This window comes from Pseudophryne corroboree, chromosome 8 (assembly GCF_028390025.1).
Source record: "Pseudophryne corroboree isolate aPseCor3 chromosome 8, aPseCor3.hap2, whole genome shotgun sequence".
NCBI classification, from domain to species: domain Eukaryota; kingdom Metazoa; phylum Chordata; class Amphibia; order Anura; family Myobatrachidae; genus Pseudophryne; species Pseudophryne corroboree.
Window position 1 is genome coordinate 461,898,260 of NC_086451.1, and position 17,375 is coordinate 461,915,634.

At 45.7% G+C, this 17,375-nt stretch overlaps 1 protein-coding gene across 8 annotated transcripts in view; it reads left to right on the forward strand.

Moving 5' to 3' along the window:
* Positions 1-17,375, forward strand: part of DIAPH2 (diaphanous related formin 2) — a 1,435,719-nt gene that overhangs the window by 848,778 nt on the left and 569,566 nt on the right. For all 8 annotated transcript variants that reach the window (XM_063938356.1, XM_063938358.1, XM_063938359.1 and 5 more), the window contains one exon: positions 885-1,014. In XM_063938356.1, the coding sequence (XP_063794426.1) occupies positions 885-1,014 (130 nt within the window). The remainder of the gene's footprint in view (positions 1-884; positions 1,015-17,375) is intronic.

Below are 17,375 nucleotides of genomic sequence, written 5' to 3' on the forward strand. Positions count from 1 at the left end.
CAAGTGCACTGTCTGGAACATGATCCACAGAGGAGGAGGTGGTTGAAAAGGCTGCAAATGTTTGGTGAAAAAATAAAAAAAATGTTCCAGTAACATTCTGACCACAAGGTGGCAATGCAGAGCCCATCCATTCCTACCATACAGTAACAATACTGTATGTTCATTTGTATACTCTTCTAAAGCAGGATTCACACTGTATATAGTGTTCTCCTATTTATTTTTGTATTACACATATATTTCCACAACATTAGCATTTGACAAAAGGCTTGGAAATAAAAGTAAATAATATAATATTATAATATTATTATTATTATTATTATTATTATTATTATTATTATTATTAATAGGGCAGTACGGATGGTGTAATGGTTAGCATTACCGCCTCACAGCACTGAGGTCATGGGTTTGATTCCCACCATGGCCCTAACTGTGTGGAGTTTGTATTTTCTCCCCGTACTTGCGTGAGTTTCCTCTAGGTACTCCGGCTTCCTCCCACAATCCAAAAATATACTGGTAGGTTAATTGGCTCCCAACAAAATTAACCCTAGCATGAATGTGTGTGTGTGTACATGTGGTAGGGAACATAGAGTGTAAGCTCCACTGGGGCAGGGACTGATGTGAATGGCCAAATATTCTCTGAAAAAGTGCTGCAGAATTTGTGTGCGCTATATATATAAATTTCTGGTAATAAATAAATATAAGTACGGTAATAAAAATTGTGTACTTGTTTCCTTATGATTGGGTTAATATTATATGATGACTCATTGTGTAGTGTGTGTGTTTTTTTAATCCATTTCTTTTATACCTCAATCGTTAAATTCACCTACACTAAAGGTTGTGTGGATCTTAATATTGCTTCTTTTTTTTTTCAATCCCTTTTACAGATTCGAGACACAAAGTCTTCAGACCAAAAAACCACCTTGTTACATTTTCTTGCTGAAGTCTGTGAAGAAAGGTTCCCAGACCTCCTGAAATTCCCTGATGAACTTGAACATGTGGAGAGTGCAAGCAAAGGTAGGAGAATGCAGTATCTGTGCCAGACAAAGTGGATGCCAAGTCCTTACCGCGCTCATGTGAAATATATATATATATATATATATATGTATTTATTTTTTAACAGTTTCTTATATAGCGTAGCCTATTCCATTGCGCTTTTTCAATTAGTGAACATGGAAAAAAGAAAAGAAAGAAGACTCTTTTTGGGAAGCACTCATATACAGATAATATTGTATGACTGATTGTCACAATAACTAGCTAAAATGCAATACTTTAATGATTTGCGTTAAAAAAATTTAATTACTGAGGAGTTCAAATGAGCGCCAATATTTGTTTAAATGGTGACATTGCGACATTTGTACCTCATAAGCTATAAACATTTTCTTTATATTTTCGCAATGTCACCATTTAAACAAATATTGGCGCTCATTTGAACTCCTCAGTAATTAAATTTTTTTAACGCAAATCATTAAAGTATTGCATTTTAGCTAGTTATTGTGACAATCAGTCATACAATATTATCTGTATATGAGTGCTTCCCAAAAAGAGTCTTCTTTCTTTTCTTTTTTCCATGTTCACAATATATATTTGACTCGTGGGAGCACCGCTGATGGGCAGTTTTTTTTTTTTTTTTTTTGACACAAAAAAACAAGGAGTGTGTTACCTTATGTGTCTGCTTCCCAAAATGAGGATTTAAACCTTGAATTTAATTATCAGCTAATTACAGATAGTTTATCATTTCACATATACACCTACTACACCAGTGCGGTTTCCAAATTTTTTTGTTTCCCAAATACCTGCTTTTTCAATTAGAGCAACAGTAATAGAACAAAACTGGGTAAAAACAGACAGACATAGAGGTAGGAAGGCCCTGCTCGCAAGCTTACACTCTATAGGGAAATGGGCATTGATACACAAGGATAGATGCTACCTGTTACATAATGGTCCACCAGATTGCTAGGTTCTTAATGGGCTGCATGATATGATCACACAGTGATGTTGGCCTGGGGTCAGGAGGACGGGAAAGTGAAGAGAGAAAATATGTGAGGTCATGTGTGGACTGTATAGAGAGGATGTAATTAGATAGTGACATTTAAATTTATATATATATATTCTATATATATATATTTTTTTTTTATTGTTTTTTTTGCATCATGCAAAAATAGGTGTTATTGATTGCGGTTATACGTCTTAGTGCAGCTCAATGGTTCAATAAAGTACATTTTTAACACACACATATATATATATATATATATATCAGTAGCAGATCTTGCCACGGGCAAGCAGGACTTTTGCCCGGGGCGCTGCCTTCCGGAGGGCGCCGAACCATGGCAAGATCCGCTGCTGCTGAGGTGCCCCCCGCTGCCGCGGCCCGCTGTCCAGGTAAACTAGACGCTACACGTCTAGTTTCCCTTCCTGGAGAGGACCTTAACTGTAATGATGTGCGGTGCGCGTTGACGTCATCGCGCACCGCACAGCAAAGGTCCTCTCCACGAAGGGAACTAGACGCTTAGCGTCTAGTTCTCCTTCGTGGAGAGGACCTTTGCTGTGCGGTGCCCGATGACGTCATCGCGCACCGCACATCCTACTACAGTACAGGGGGCGTAACTGACCATGCCCCCTGTATGAAGCCACACACCCTAATGCAGCCCGGGGCGCCAGAAGCCCCAGAACCGGCCCTGATAGATATATATATAGTGGATATAGTGGATGCTGGGGTTCCTGAAAGGACCATGGGGAATAGCGGCTCCGCAGGAGACAGGGCACAAAAAGTAAAGCTTTAGGATCAGGTGGTGTGCACTGGCTCCTCCCCCTATGACCCTCCTCCAAGCCTCAGTTAGATTTTTGTGCCCGGCCGAGAAGGGTGCAATCTAGGTGGCTCTCCTAAAGAGCTGCTTAGAAAAGTTTAGCTTAGGTTTTTTATTTTACAGTGAGTCCTGCTGGCAACAGGATCACTGCAACGAGGGACTTAGGGGAGAAGAAGTGAACTCACCTGCGTGCAGGATGGATTGGCTTCTTGGCTACTGGACATTAGCTCCAGAGGGACGATCACAGGTACAGCCTGGATGGTCACCGGAGCCTCGCCGTCGGCCCCCTTGCAGATGCTGAAACGAGAAGAGGTCCAGAATCGGCGGCAGAAGACTCCTCAGTCTTCTAAAGGTAGCGCACAGCACTGCAGCTGTGCGCCATTTTCCTCTCAGCACACTTCACACGGCAGTCACTGAGGGTGCAGGGCGCTGGGAGGGGGGCGCCCTGGGAGGCAAATGAAAACCTAATTTGGCTAAAAATACCTCACATATAGCCTCCGGAGGCTATATGGAGATATTTAACCCCTGCCAGAATCCGTTAAGAGCGGGAGACGAGGCCGCCGAAAAAGGGGCGGGGCCTATCTCCTCAGCACACAGCGCCATTTTCCCTCACAGAAAGGCTGGAGGGAAGGCTCCCAGGCTCTCCCCTGCACTGCACTACAGAAACAGGGTTAAAACAGAGAGGGGGGGCACTAATTTGGCGTTAGAAATATATAAAAAAGATGCTATAAGGGAAAACACTTATATAAGGTTGTCCCTATATAATTATAGCGTTTTGGTGTGTGCTGGCAAACTCTCCCTCTGTCTCTCCAAAGGGCTAGTGGGTCCTGTCCTCTATCAGAGCATTCCCTGTGTGTGTGCTGTGTGTCGGTATGTGTGTGTCGACATGTATGAGGACGATGTTGGTGAGGAGGCGGAGCAATTGCCTGTAATGGTGATGTCACTCTCTAGGGAGTCGACACCGGAATGGATGGCTTATTTAGGGAATTACGTGATAATGTCAACACGCGGCAAGGTCGGTTGACGACATGAGACGGCCGACAAACAATTAGTACCGGTCCAGACGTCTCAAAAACACCGTTTAGTCGGTCGACACAGACACAGACAGGGACACTAAATCCAGTGTCGACGGTGAATAAACAAACATATTCCTTATTAGGGCCACACGTTAAGGGCAATGAAGGAGGTGTTACATATTTCTGATACTACAAGTACCACAAAAGAGGGTATTATGTGGGATGTGAAAAAACTACCGTAGTTTTTCCTGAATCAGATAAATTAAATGAAGTGTGTGATGATGCGTGGGTTCCCCCCGATAGAAAATATGGGCGGTATACCCTTTCCCGCCAGAAGTTAGGGCGCGTTGGGAAACACCCCTTAGGGTGGATAAGGCGCTCACACGCTTATCAGAACAAGTGGCGGTACCGTCTATAGATAGGGCCGTCCTCAAGGAGCCAGCTGACAGGAGGCTGGAAAATATCATAAAAAGTATATACACACATACTGGTGTTATACTGCGACCAGCGATCGCCTCAGCCTGGATGTGCAGAGCTGGGGTGGCTTGGTCGGATTCCCTGACTAAAAATATTGATACCCTTGACAGGGACAGTATTTTATTGACTATAGAGCATTTAAAGGATGCATTTCTATATATGCGAGATGCACAGAGGGATATTTGCACTCTGGCATCAAGAGTAAGTGCGATGTCCATATCTGCCAGAAGATGTTTATGGACACGACAGTGGTCAGGTGATGCAGATTCCAAACGGCACAAACTTGTATTGCCGTATAAAGGAAGAGGAGTTATTTGGGGTCGGTCCATCGGACCTGGTGGCCACGGCAACTGCTGGAAAATCCACCGTTTTTTACCCTAAGTCACATCTCTGCAGAAAAAGACACCGTCTTTTCAGCTTCAGTCCTTTCGTCCCTATAAGAGTCATATCTGCCCAGGGATAGAGGAAAGGGAAGAAGACTGCAGCAGGCAGCCCATTCCCAGGAACAGAAGCGTTCCACCGCTTCTGACAAGCTCTCAGCATGACGCTGAGACCGTACAGGACCCCTGGATCCTACAAGTAGTATCCCAGGGGTACAGATTGGAATGTCGAGACGTTTCCCCTGCGCAGGCTCCTGAAGTCTGCTTTACCAAGGTCTCCCTCCGACAAGGAGGCAGTATGGGAAACAATTCACGAGCTGTATTCCCAGCAGGTGATAATTAAATTACCCCTCCTACAACAAGAAAAGGGGTATTATTCCACACTATATTGTGGTACTGAAGCCAGAAGGCTAGGTGAGACCTATTCTAAATCTAAAAAAATTTGAACACTTACAAAGGTTCAAATCAAGATGGAGTCACTCAGAGCAGTGATAACGAACCGGGAAGAAGGGGACTATATGGTGTCCCGAGACATCAGGGATGCTTACCTCCATGTCCCAAATTTGCCCTTATCACTAAGGGTACCTCAGGTTCGTGGTACAGAACTGTCACTATCAGTTTCAGACGCTGCCGTTTGGATTGTCCACGGCACCCCGGGTCTTTACCAAGGTAATGGCCGAAAGGATGGTTCTTCTTCGAAGAAAAGGCGTCTTAATTATCCCTTACTTGGACGATCTCCTGAGAAGGGCAAAGTCCAGGGAACAGTTGGAGGTCGGAGTAGCACTATCTCGGATACTGTTACAACAGCAGGGGTGGATTCTAAATATTCCAAAATCGCAGCTGATCCCGACAACAAGTCTCCTGTGCTTAGGGATGATTCTGGACACAGTCCAGAAAAAGGTGTTTCTCCCGGAAGAGAAAGCCAGGGAGTTATCCGAGCTAGTCAGGAACCTCCTAAAATCAGTGCATCATTGCACAAGGGCCATGGTAAAAAAAATGGTGACTTCCTTCGAAGCAATTCCAGTCGGCAGATTTCATGCAAGAACTTTTCAGTGGGATCTGCTGGACAAATGGTCCGGATCGCATCTTCAGATGCATCAGCGGATAACCCTATATCCAAGGACAAGGGTGTCTCTCCTGTGGTGGTTACAGAGTGCTCATCTTCTAGAGGGCCGCAGATTCGACATTCAGTTTTGGATTTTGGTGACCACGGAGGCCAGCCCGAGAGGCTGGGGAGCAGTCACACAAGGAAAAAATTTCCAGGGAGTGTGATCAAGTCTGGAGACTTTTCTCCACATAAATATAGCTAAGGGTAAATTTATAATGCTCTAAGCTTAGCAAGACCTCTGCTTCAAGGTCAGCCGGTATTGATCCAGTGGGATAAAACATCACGGCAGTCGCCCACGTAAATAGACAGGGCGGCACAAGAAGCAGGAGGGCAGTGGCAAAAACTGCAAGGACTTTTCGCTGGGCGGAAAATCATGTGATAGCACTGTCAGCAGTGTTTCATTCCGGGAATGGAAACTGGGAAGCAGACTTCCTCAGTAGGCACGACCTCCACCCGGCAGAGTGGGAACTTCATGGGGAAGTTTTCCACATGATTGTAAACCGTTGGGAATTACCAAAGGTGGACATGATGGCGTCCCGTCTGAACAAACAACGGGACAGGTATTGCGCCAGGTTAAGAGACCCTCAGGCAATAGCTGTGGACGTTCTGGTAACACCGTGGGTGTACCAGTCGGTGTATGTGTTCCATCCTCTGCTTTTCATACCTAAGGTACTGAGAATTATAAGACGTAGAGGAGTAAGAACTATACTCATGGCTCCGGATTGGCCAAGAAGGACTTGGTACCCGGAACTTCAAGAGATGCTCACAGAGGACTTATGGCCTCTGCCGCTAAGAAGGGACTTGTTTCAGCAAGTACCATGTCTGTTCCAAGACTTACCGCAGCTGCGTTTGACGGCATGGCGGTGGAACGCCGGATCCTAAGGGAAAAGGCATTCAGGAAGAGGTCATTCCTACCCTGGTCAAAGCCAGAAAGGAGGAGACCGCACAACATTATCACCACATGTGGCGAAAATATGTTGCGTGGTGTGAGGCCAGGAAGGCCCCACGAAGAAATTTCAACTCGGTCGATTCCTGCATTTCCTGCAAACAGGAGTGTCTATGGGCCTCAAATTGGGGTCCATTAAGGTTCAAATTTCGGCCCTGTCGATTTTTCTTCCAGAAAGAATTGGCTTCAGTTCCTGAAGTCCAGAAGTTTGTCAAGGGAGTATTGCATATACAACCCCCTTTTGTGCCTCCAGTGGCACTGTGGGATCTCAACGTAGTTCTGGGATTCCTCAAAACACATTGGTTTAAAACCAGTCAAATCTGTGGATTTGAAGCATCTCACATGAAAAGTGAACATGCTCTTGGACCTGGCCTGGACCAGGCGAGTGTCAAATTGGTGGTTTTTTTCTCAAAAAAGCCCATATCGGTTTGTCCATTCGGACAGGGCAGAGCTGCGGACTCGTCCCCAGTTCTCTCCCTAAGGTGGTGTCAGTGTTTCACCTGAACCAGCTTATTGTGGTGTCTTGCGCCTACTAGGGACTTGGAGGACTCCAAGTTGCTAGATGTGGTCAGGGCCCTGAAAATATAGGTTCCAGGACGGCTGGAGTCAGGAAAACTGACTTGCTGTTATCCTGTATGCACCCAACAAACTGGGTGCTCTTGCTTTTAAGCAGACTTTTGCTAGTTGGATGTGTAATACAATTCAGCTTGCACATTCTGTGGCAGGCCTGCCACAGCCAAAATATGTAAATGCCCATTCCACAAGGAAGGTGGGCTCATCTTGGGCGGCTGCCCGAGGGGTCTCGGCTTTACAGCTTTGCCGAGCGGCTATTTAGTCAGGGGCAAACACGTTTGTAAAATCCTACAAATTTGATACCCTGGCTAAGGAGGACCTGGAGTTCTCTCATTCGGTGCTGCAGAGTCATCCGCACTCTCCCGCCCGTTTGGGAGCTTTGGTATATTCCCCATGGTCCTTTCAGGAACCCCAGCATCCACTAGGACGATAGAGAAAATAAGAATTTACTTACCGATAATTCTATTTCTCGGAGTCCGTAGTGGATGCTGGGCGCCCATCCCAAGTGCGGATTATCTGCATTACTTGTACATAGTTACAAAAATCGGGTTATTATTGTTGTGAGCCATCTTTTCAGAGGCTCCGCTGTTATCATACTGTTAACTGGGTTCAGATCACAGGTTGTACAGTGTGATTGGTGTGGCTGGTATGAGTCTTACCCGGGATTCATAAATCCTTCCTTATTGTGTACGCTCGTCCGGGCACAGTACCTAACTGAGGCTTGGAGGAGGGTCATAGGGGGAGGAGCCAGTGCACACCACCTGATCCTAAAGCTTTACTTTTTGTGCCCTGTCTCCTGCGGAGCCGCTATTCCCCATGGTCCTTTCAGGAACCCCAGCATCCACTACGGACTCCGAGAAATAGAATTATCGGTAAGTAAATTCTTATTATATATTATATATACACATATTAGTTAATTAATTTAATAGGTAGCATTGCAAATGTCCTGGTCATTTCCCACAATGCTCCCAGTTCTCCTCACTACAAGAATTCTTGAGCGCTCCTTGATGTAGCCAGGGTCACCCCTATGATTCTGTCTTCATTATGATTCTAACTTACGATGAATAAAAATGTGCACCTGGTTTAGGGTTTTAATGACCATCACTAGTTTCAGGATCTTTAATATGTCTGATGAACAATCTTCCTCAATATACGCCAATGCACCTTTACAGTTACAAACCTGCGTCTGGCCCTCGCAGTTCGCCATTTCAGTTTGCATTCGCAAACCACGTTCACCGGTAAAGTCAAAAAGTGTGAAAAAACAGACGCATTTCATGGTACTTTATTCTGTAATTAATTCCAGCAGCGAAAAAATTCAAAGTTTCAGGTCCGAGAATTTCCGTCGCAATTTAGTTCTGATTCGACAAACCAGTTTGTTACACCAGTTACATGTTTCTGGGTGGGATGTACTATCACTGATTGCGGGTCATCGCCGGTCATCGCAACGATGCTAATCGCATATGTACTACTACTAATGTATCACTGCCCTGCGACCAGTGATAGTCCTGAGGAGAGGGTTTGTGGCGGCCTCCGTCACCTCCCAGCACCGGAAGGTAACATGTGCAGGGAGTGAGTCCCTGGGTTCCTCCTTCTCCCTCCTGCAGCTGGAAGAAGACAAGGGTGTGATGCGGGGGAAGAGGAAGGGGCGGGGTATCCTGGAGCAGGCTGCCAGGACACACTGGTGAGAGAGGGGTCGGCGTGAGCGTCGGGTTGCGGAAAGAAGCCCCGTAGACTTCTATAGGGTATCGCCATAAAAAGACGGCAATTCCCTCCGCGCCGATATGTGGGTGGCCGGTTCTTAGTACATTTGAAAATGCGGTAAAACCCCCCAAAACGGGTTTTACCGCATTTTTCCCTTAGTACATCCCGCCCTCTATAATGATATAATACAGAATACCAGAGATATTTTATTTTTTATTCTCTTTGCAAATGTCCTCACTTGCTGTATAACTTGTTTCTGTATGAGAGCTCACATCGTCTGTACTGTATACAGTATTTGCGCTCACGCGGGTGACCTCTGTGTGACTCGGTATAAGTACAAGTAGGGAAAAGTACTAAACGCGGTGAAATACACAGCACAGAAGTTGGATGTTGCTGAAGTTATTCAGCTCTGAACGCCAAGTATGAAAAGGCCTCCTCGCTGCTTTGTGCTTATAATGTGTTTGCAAGTTCTGTGCTGTGAGTCTGAGAAGTGCTGATCTCGGAGCACAATGCAGATAAAACACCTCGCCAGCATTCCTTCCTGAGAGTTTGCTGAGACTGAGGTGTCAGTGTGGCATTGTAGCAGCTGTTTGTAACACAGCCTGGCAGGGAGCGGAGCATCATTGTGCGTCTGGATGTGGTGCTCACAATTAGCAGTGTATCTGTATATTGCAAATAAACATGCAGAACTGGGGAGTGTGGGAGGGGTTCTGAGGCACCGGATAAATAGCCGTACCAGTGTCTGTGACATAGATGAGTTCTGAGAGCGTAGGACGGATCCAGGCGACTGTGTCGGGGCATTAATTCCGCAGATGGCGTTTGGCTTCCATTTTAAAGTGTACCCATCAGCCGCACGCTTTCCACTTCAGTGTGCGCAGTAAGCAACTAATACACGGATTCCAATGTAAGCAGATTATTGTACTCACCGCAAATGGAGTAATGTAGTTTTATTATCTACTGCAATCACTGGGTTTTTTTTCAATTCAAGGTGAGTGTGCAGCTAGTTAATGTAGCGCGACAATCCCATGACAAAAATGGCCGTGCCGTCGATGTTCACCTCTCACATCGATGGCACGTGGTGCTGCGCAGTTTCCATGTCGGTTATTCGCAATGGTGCTATTTGTCGATGCACAATACGCCTTCACCACAGCAGCACGTCAACAGTTCGCAAACTGCGCTGTTTACGAAATACAGCCGCCCTTGGCCTGAAAGCCGATCATCATGCCTTTTTGCAACTCGGGTAAATCGCCCCTTTTATCCATAACAGCAATGAGTGATGTGTGTGCAGACGGCCTATCGCACACCTTATATATCCACCAAGCCAGCGCACGACACGTGACGTAATTCATGGGCTACGTCATATGTAGGAGGTGGTCATAATAAAGTGACTCGACCAGGGATAAGAAGCAGCTTTAGTAATCACTTTTTTTTTCCTTTCGTTTGTTTCTTCATACTGCTACTAGCGATAATTCTGCACATTTTTCTCAGTGTCATGTGACAGTCATGGCAACCACTGTCACATGGCACATTATAAAGCGAGCATTATAAAGTGTATCTTTGGAATGTCCCCCTGGGTGAGTCTCCGCATCTGCCCAATTCCTGAGTGAGCTAGGAGTGCTGGGCGACTTGATGAGGTAATTTGCACTGGATCGCTTTATCATGGCCCTGTCCCATGCTTTACAATGGTGGTTTTCTCCATGACTGAATTGTGGCCTCATGCCCCCTGCACCCCACCTACTTGACGTCTCCATGCCCACCCCCTAGCACCACCCACCTGGATAGTTGGCAACTATGGGGGTCATTCCGACCCGTTTGCACGCAGCGGTTCTTCGCTGTGGTGCAAACGGGTCGGAAATGCGCATGCGCGGCGGACGCATTGCACACGCACGTCATTGCCTGGCAATGATGCCGCCAGCGACAAATGTGATCGCAGCGGCGATCGCAAGAAGATGGGCAGGCGGGGGCGTTCCGGGGCGGATACTCACCGTTTTCCAGGCGTGGTGAGTCCAACGCAGGCGTGGCGAGGCGTTTGGAGGGCGGATGTCTGATGTCAGGACCGGGACCTTCATCGCTGGATCCGTCGCACAGGGTAAGTAACTCTTACCCTGGTCTTGTTTTACAGGAAACTTTTTTAGCATAGCCGGGCTGCACAAGTGTTCGCAGCCCTGCTATGCTAAAATACACTCCCCCATAGGCGGAGATTAGTTGATCGCACCAGCAGCAAAACGTTGCTTGGTGCGATCAGCTCGGAATGAGGTCCCATGTTTTTGTGTCTGTCTAGTAAACAGACTGTGCCTGTTTCTAGCGGCCATATTTGTTTTCCCTCCAGATGGATTATGAAAAGGAGATAATGAAGTATGGCTAAGCAAAAAAAAAAGGAAATGTATGTTTAAATATGACTTACTGTTTAAATAATATTAATAATAATAATATTTAATAATAATAATAATAAGTCTGTGTGTGATTGAAGCTTGAAAATCAACCATTTTGTTAGGCATGCTCATGGAGATTGATTGGCGATGTTAGCAAATCACTAGGACCCAGTGGGATTGCTGAGGCATTTGACGATTACTGTTTGGCAGCCATTGATAATCCGCATCCACATAAATGTTAGCTGAAAACATGGCTGCCATCGCCGTGTGTACAGTCCGTGACTGGTGCACTTACATCACAGCTGTCAGGTGTATAGAGAATTTCGGGATCTGAGATGGCTCACACGGCTATTATTAGAAGAAAACCCCAATCCATGAGGCAGTATAACCCCTGGGTGCTGTCACTAAGAAGATCTGCAAGCTGGTTGCTCCACAAATCAATAGTTCCCCGTGAATTGCTTCCTTTACACTTTACTACATGTCAGCTTCTGATCGTCTCGAGTAATAAATATTCATTACCTTTTGAAATATGCTTTTGGAGAAACCAAGATCCTGTTTCCACAGAAATAGATTAAAACATAATGTGCCCTTGCTTATCGTGTGTAAAAATAATGAAATCTAAATTGCAGCCGGTCGCATTGTACGTGTGTCCCAGAGAGCCGGTACGCTGCCTAGATGGCTGGTGATAGCACGCGGGCTGGACTGGGGCTCTCCCGAGGCGTGGAGCCTGTGTATGGAAGAGTTTACTATGAGGGGAAGGAAGTGCAGACTCATTACTTAGGATAAACTAAGTGGTTTAATCCAATCATATTGATGATCACTTTCGTGATGTCACTAGGTCCAGGGGAATTGATTGGTTATGCCTCCACTGGCAGGCGCGTAACTTGACCTCGTGTGTCCCATAGCAACATAATGAAGGGGCCGCTGCAGCAGTTAATAATTTTATGCCTCATAATAGCGCCCTATTTTTTTTTTTAATGAACCATAGTGGTGCCCTAGTTTACATGATGTCACGTTGCAGGGCTGCCAGTACACATTATGCCACACTATACCCCCAATTCACATTATGGCATACAGTGCCCCCAGTTCCTTTTATGCCACATTTGTGCCCCCAGTTCATATTGTGCCACACTATAGTGCCCTCCAGTTCATGTTATGCCACGTTAAAGTGCCCCTATCATATTATGCCACACTATAGTGCCTCCATTTCACACTATGCCACATTACACTTCCCCAGTTCTTTTTATGCCACATTAGTGCCCCCATTTCATATTGTGCCACACAGTAGTGCCCTCCAGTTCATGTTATGCCACGTTAATGTGCCCCTATCATATTATGCCACATTAGTGCCTCCATTTCATATTGTGCCATATTACGGTGCCCCCTTACCATAATAACATCCACTACACACACCTCTCACTGACAATGTAATGTCACACAAGTCAGGCTGGGCAATGGATCAAACCCAATTGCTTAGCAGGCAAATCTGAGAAATTGGTATGCAACGTTATAACCTGTATCCAGGCCCCCCCTAAGCCTCTGGGCCTCATAGCAGTGGCACCTCTTGCACCCATGTAATGCCCATGTCCACTGTTGTTAACGTATAATAGTCGTCTGTTAAAGTGCACACAGCTATTACACAAACGAGTATGGTATTGTTAGACAAGTTTGTGGTTTTGTTAACCATTTTTGTTCATACTTGGGGGAGATTTACCAAAACTTGAAGTAGAGATAAAGGGGGTCATTCCGAGTTGTTTGCTCGTTGCTGATTTTCGCAACGGAGCGATTAAGGCTAAAATGCGCATGTGCATGGTACGCAGTGCGCATGCGCTAAGTATTTTAGCACAAAACTTAGTAGATTTACTCACGTCCGAACGAAGACTTTTCATCGTAGAAGTGATCGTAGTGTGATTGACAGGAAGTGGGTGTTTCTGGGCGGAAACTGTCCGTTTTCTGGGAGTGTGCGGAAAAACGCAGGCATGTCAGGGAAAAACGCGGGAGTGTCTGGAGAAACGGGGGAGTGGCTGCCGAACGCTGGGCGTGTGTGTGACGTCAAACCAGGAGCGAAACGGCCTGAGCTGATCGCAATCTGTGAGTAGGTCTGGAGCTACTCAGAAACTGCTAAGAATTTTCTAATCGCTATTCTGCTAATCTTTCGTTCGCAATTCTGCTAAGATAAGATAGACTCCCAGAGGGCGGTGGCCTAGCGTGTGCAATGCTGCTAAAATCTGCTAACGAGCGAACAACTCGGAATCACCCCCAAAGTACCAACCAGTCAGCTCTTTGCTGTCATTTTTCAAACACAGCTTGTAGCATGACAGAAGCTGATTGGTACTTTATCTCTCTCCACTTTTTCCTTCTCCAAAGCGAATGAACAAATATTTCTTTGCCTATCGCTGCGGAATATGTATGCGCTATATAAATGACTTTAAAATTAAATAGTACATGAGGACTAAATAACTGGATAGTTAGGGGCTGATTGGTTGGTACTGTACTTTCTTTCGCCACTTTATCTCTCTCCAAACTTTGATAAATCTCCCCTTTGTATTTTCTTTTACCATGTAACACTAGCATTTGTTATCAGTACTCCATTTGCAGTTGCATTGAGAGGAAAGGTGACTATTATACAGTAGGTGAAACATATGGGTCGTGCTGCCACTTTCATAACCACCTTGACGTCTTCTCTGTTATGATTTAATTGCAACCAATGGGTCTGAAAAACAATAAGAAATTGCCTCTGATGCGCCGTGAAATTGTCGCTCTTAGATTGCAGTCACATGACCACGGGCTAGTTTCACGCCTCCTTACCGATCAATGCTTCTCGGATTCCAGCAAATTTCGCTCACAGCCATCCGCATTCAAATGTCAGCTTCCCAGCTACGTAATTACCAAACAGAGTTTTATTTCTTACAAAATCTGTTTTGCTGTGTATATAGCATGATGGCTACCTACAGTATATATCATGTATTTATGCACCAGGATTAGAGGCACAGCTGTTTCAGGTAATATGTCTTTATCTGAGCGCTCTCTGCATAAGCGTATTGGTCCGGCACTTTGTTTTTTTTCTTATTTTTTTCTTTAATAAATCCATTATTGGTTTTCTCCTGTGGCGGACTCTTAAATTCATGGCTTTTATGATTTTTACAATTTGATTTTGGGAGGAGGGAGGAAGTCCCACAGTGTTTTGTAGGTTTGCAGGGGGATTAAACCAATGAAAGATTAATTTTACAAAGTCGCTTTTGATGGAAAAAGGTTACTAATGTATGTGAGCCTACCAGAAATCCACAGATTTTGCTGGGAAATATAGAGTTTTAATTACAGTTTACTGCGTTTATCATTTTTATTTTTTTTTAGTCTGTGTAAGGCACATTTAGGCCGTGTAAATCGTGCTCGGCCCATGTAAGGCCTGTTCAGCCTGTGTAAGGAGTGTTCAGCCCGTGTAAGGCCTGTTCAGCCTGTGTAAGGAGTGTTTAGCCCGTGTAAGGAGTGTTTAGCCCGTGTAAGGAGTGTTTACCCCGTGTAAGGAGTGTTTACCCCGTGTAAGGAGTGTTTACCCCATGTAAGGAGTGTTTAGCCCGTGTAAGGAGTGTTTAGCCCGTGTAAGGAGTGTTTAGCCCGTGTAAGGAGTGTTTAGCCCGTGTAAGGAGTGTTTACCCCGTGTAAGGAGTGTTTAGCCCGCGTAAGGAGTGTTTAGCCCGCGTAAGGAGTGTTTAGCCCGCGTAAGGAGTGTTTAGCCCGCGTAAGGAGTGTTTAGCCCGTATGAGGGGTGTTTAGCCCATGTAAGGCACATTTAGCCCGTGTAAGGAGTGTTTAGCCCGCGTAAGGTGCGTTTAGCCCGCGTAAGGAGTGTTTAGCCCATGTAAGGCACATATAGCTCGTGTATGGAGTGTTTAGCCCCGTGTATGGAGTGTTTAGCCTGTGTATGGAGTGTTTAGCCTGTGTATGGAGTGTTTAGCCCGTGTATGGAGTGTTTAGCCCGTGTATGGAGTGTTTAGCCCGTGTATGGAGTGTTTAGCCTGTGTATGGAGTGTTTAGCCCTTGTAAGGGGTGTTTAGCCCGCGTGAGGGGTGTTTAGCCCGTGTAAGGCACATTTAGCCCGTGTAAGGTGCGTTTAGCCCGCGTAAGGTGCGTTTAGCCCGCGTAAGGTGCGTTTAGCCCGCGTAAGGAGCGTTTAGCCCGCGTAAGGAGCGTTTAGCCCGCGTAAGGCGCGTTTAGCCCGCGTAAAGAGTGTTTAGCCATGTAATCAGCATTTGACATAGGGTCTCAGCAAATTATTGTATTCAATGATCTGCATCCTGGGATCCTCAGAGATGAAATAGGCTGACATAGTACAACTCACAGCAGTGCAGAGCATTTGTGGGAAACAGTGGGGTAAATTTACTAAGATGGGAGTTCTATTTAAGATGGGATGTTGCCCATAGCAACCAATCAGATTCTACTTCTCATTTATCTAGCACCTTCTAGAAGATAATACCTGAAATCTGATTGGTTGCTATGGGCAACATCCCATCTTAAATAGATCTCCCATTTTAGTAAATTTACCCCAGTGACGTGTCCACTGGGACAGCAGCACAGAGTATATCAGGAGAGAAATGATGTGTTAGTGAGGACATGGCTGCATGTGACAGGAGCAGTGACATGATGTGAGGAAGGGAATGGAGGCAGCAGGAAGCCACAGACTGAGAGTTATATAGTGGGAGGAGCAGGGTCCCCTGCAGCACAGAGTATATCAGGAGATGAGTGATGTGTCAGTGAGGACAGGGCTGCATGTGACAGGGGCAGTGACATGATGTGAGCAGGGGAATGGAGGCAGCAGAAAGCCACAGACTGAGAGTTATATAGTGGAAGGAGCAGGATCCCCAGCAGCACAGGGTATATCAGGAGTGCCTGGCATTGATGCCGTCCAAAACTTTACTGAGTTTTCAGCTTCATTCATCGCTTGGTCATCAGTTGTACCATCAGTTTGTCTCCAGTGCTGAAGCTATGGTGACCCAGTTATTTACGTACAGTAGGTGTAAGTGCATGGTTGGTCTCCAGAAAAATGGCTACTGGTAGTATAACTCAATCAATAATAAGAGACGCACTCACTCCAAGGTGGAAGTTAGTGCACCTGCAACTGGTGCGTTCATGACTTTATTTAGCAATGTGCAAGCCAGGAGTTCTACTTATATGCGGGAGGTAGGTACTTTAGTGATAAACATATCCCCGCATACAGGGTGTTTTATTCTCTGTTATGTATTTGTGGCATGGAAGAGAGGTCAGTGGGGCTATATGTGGTTTACGAGGATGGAACCAAAAGTCAGTGGCCTGACCATTAATAACAGAGAAATTTATGTTCAAATAGCATTTATTTTTCCATTTACTTCAATACATGTCTCCCATCTACGCTCCAACCACTTGTTTCCATTCAGGAATAACTCAGGTGATAAGTCCTCAAACCAGTCCTGTACGGCAGTCATACATTGTCATCAGATGCAAAGGCTTCCCACAAATGTGTTCCTGGAGCTCTGGAAAGAGGAAGAAGTCACTAGGGACCAGGCTCGGTGAATAGGCTCCGATGGGATTTACTCCCCTTTTCTTTTCTTTTTTTCTTAATTTTTCAACTTTTAGTGAACTTTCATTTATTCTTCAAATCTGCAAAAATCAAAGAATTGTGCTGTAGTATTCCAGTGCATTCTACTAAGACATCTAGTACATGCATATCAATACAGGGTGACCTCTACTCGACGGCAGACCTGACAGTGTTCATAAATATATATATATCTCCTATATAATTGCCCAGATCTGTCACTCTGTGATTGTATGGCTTACGCTGGGCGGAGTCACAGTCACAGAGCTAGGCCAATAGGAGGAGGAGGAGGACGGCGCCCGTCAGCGCCGCCACTGCATGTATGGCCGCTCTGTCTCCCGCCTCCTCCTCTCTCCGGCCGCCCTCTCTTCCCCGCCGCCCTCTCTCTCTGGCTCCATCTCCCCATCCCCGGCCGTCGGAGACTCCTAG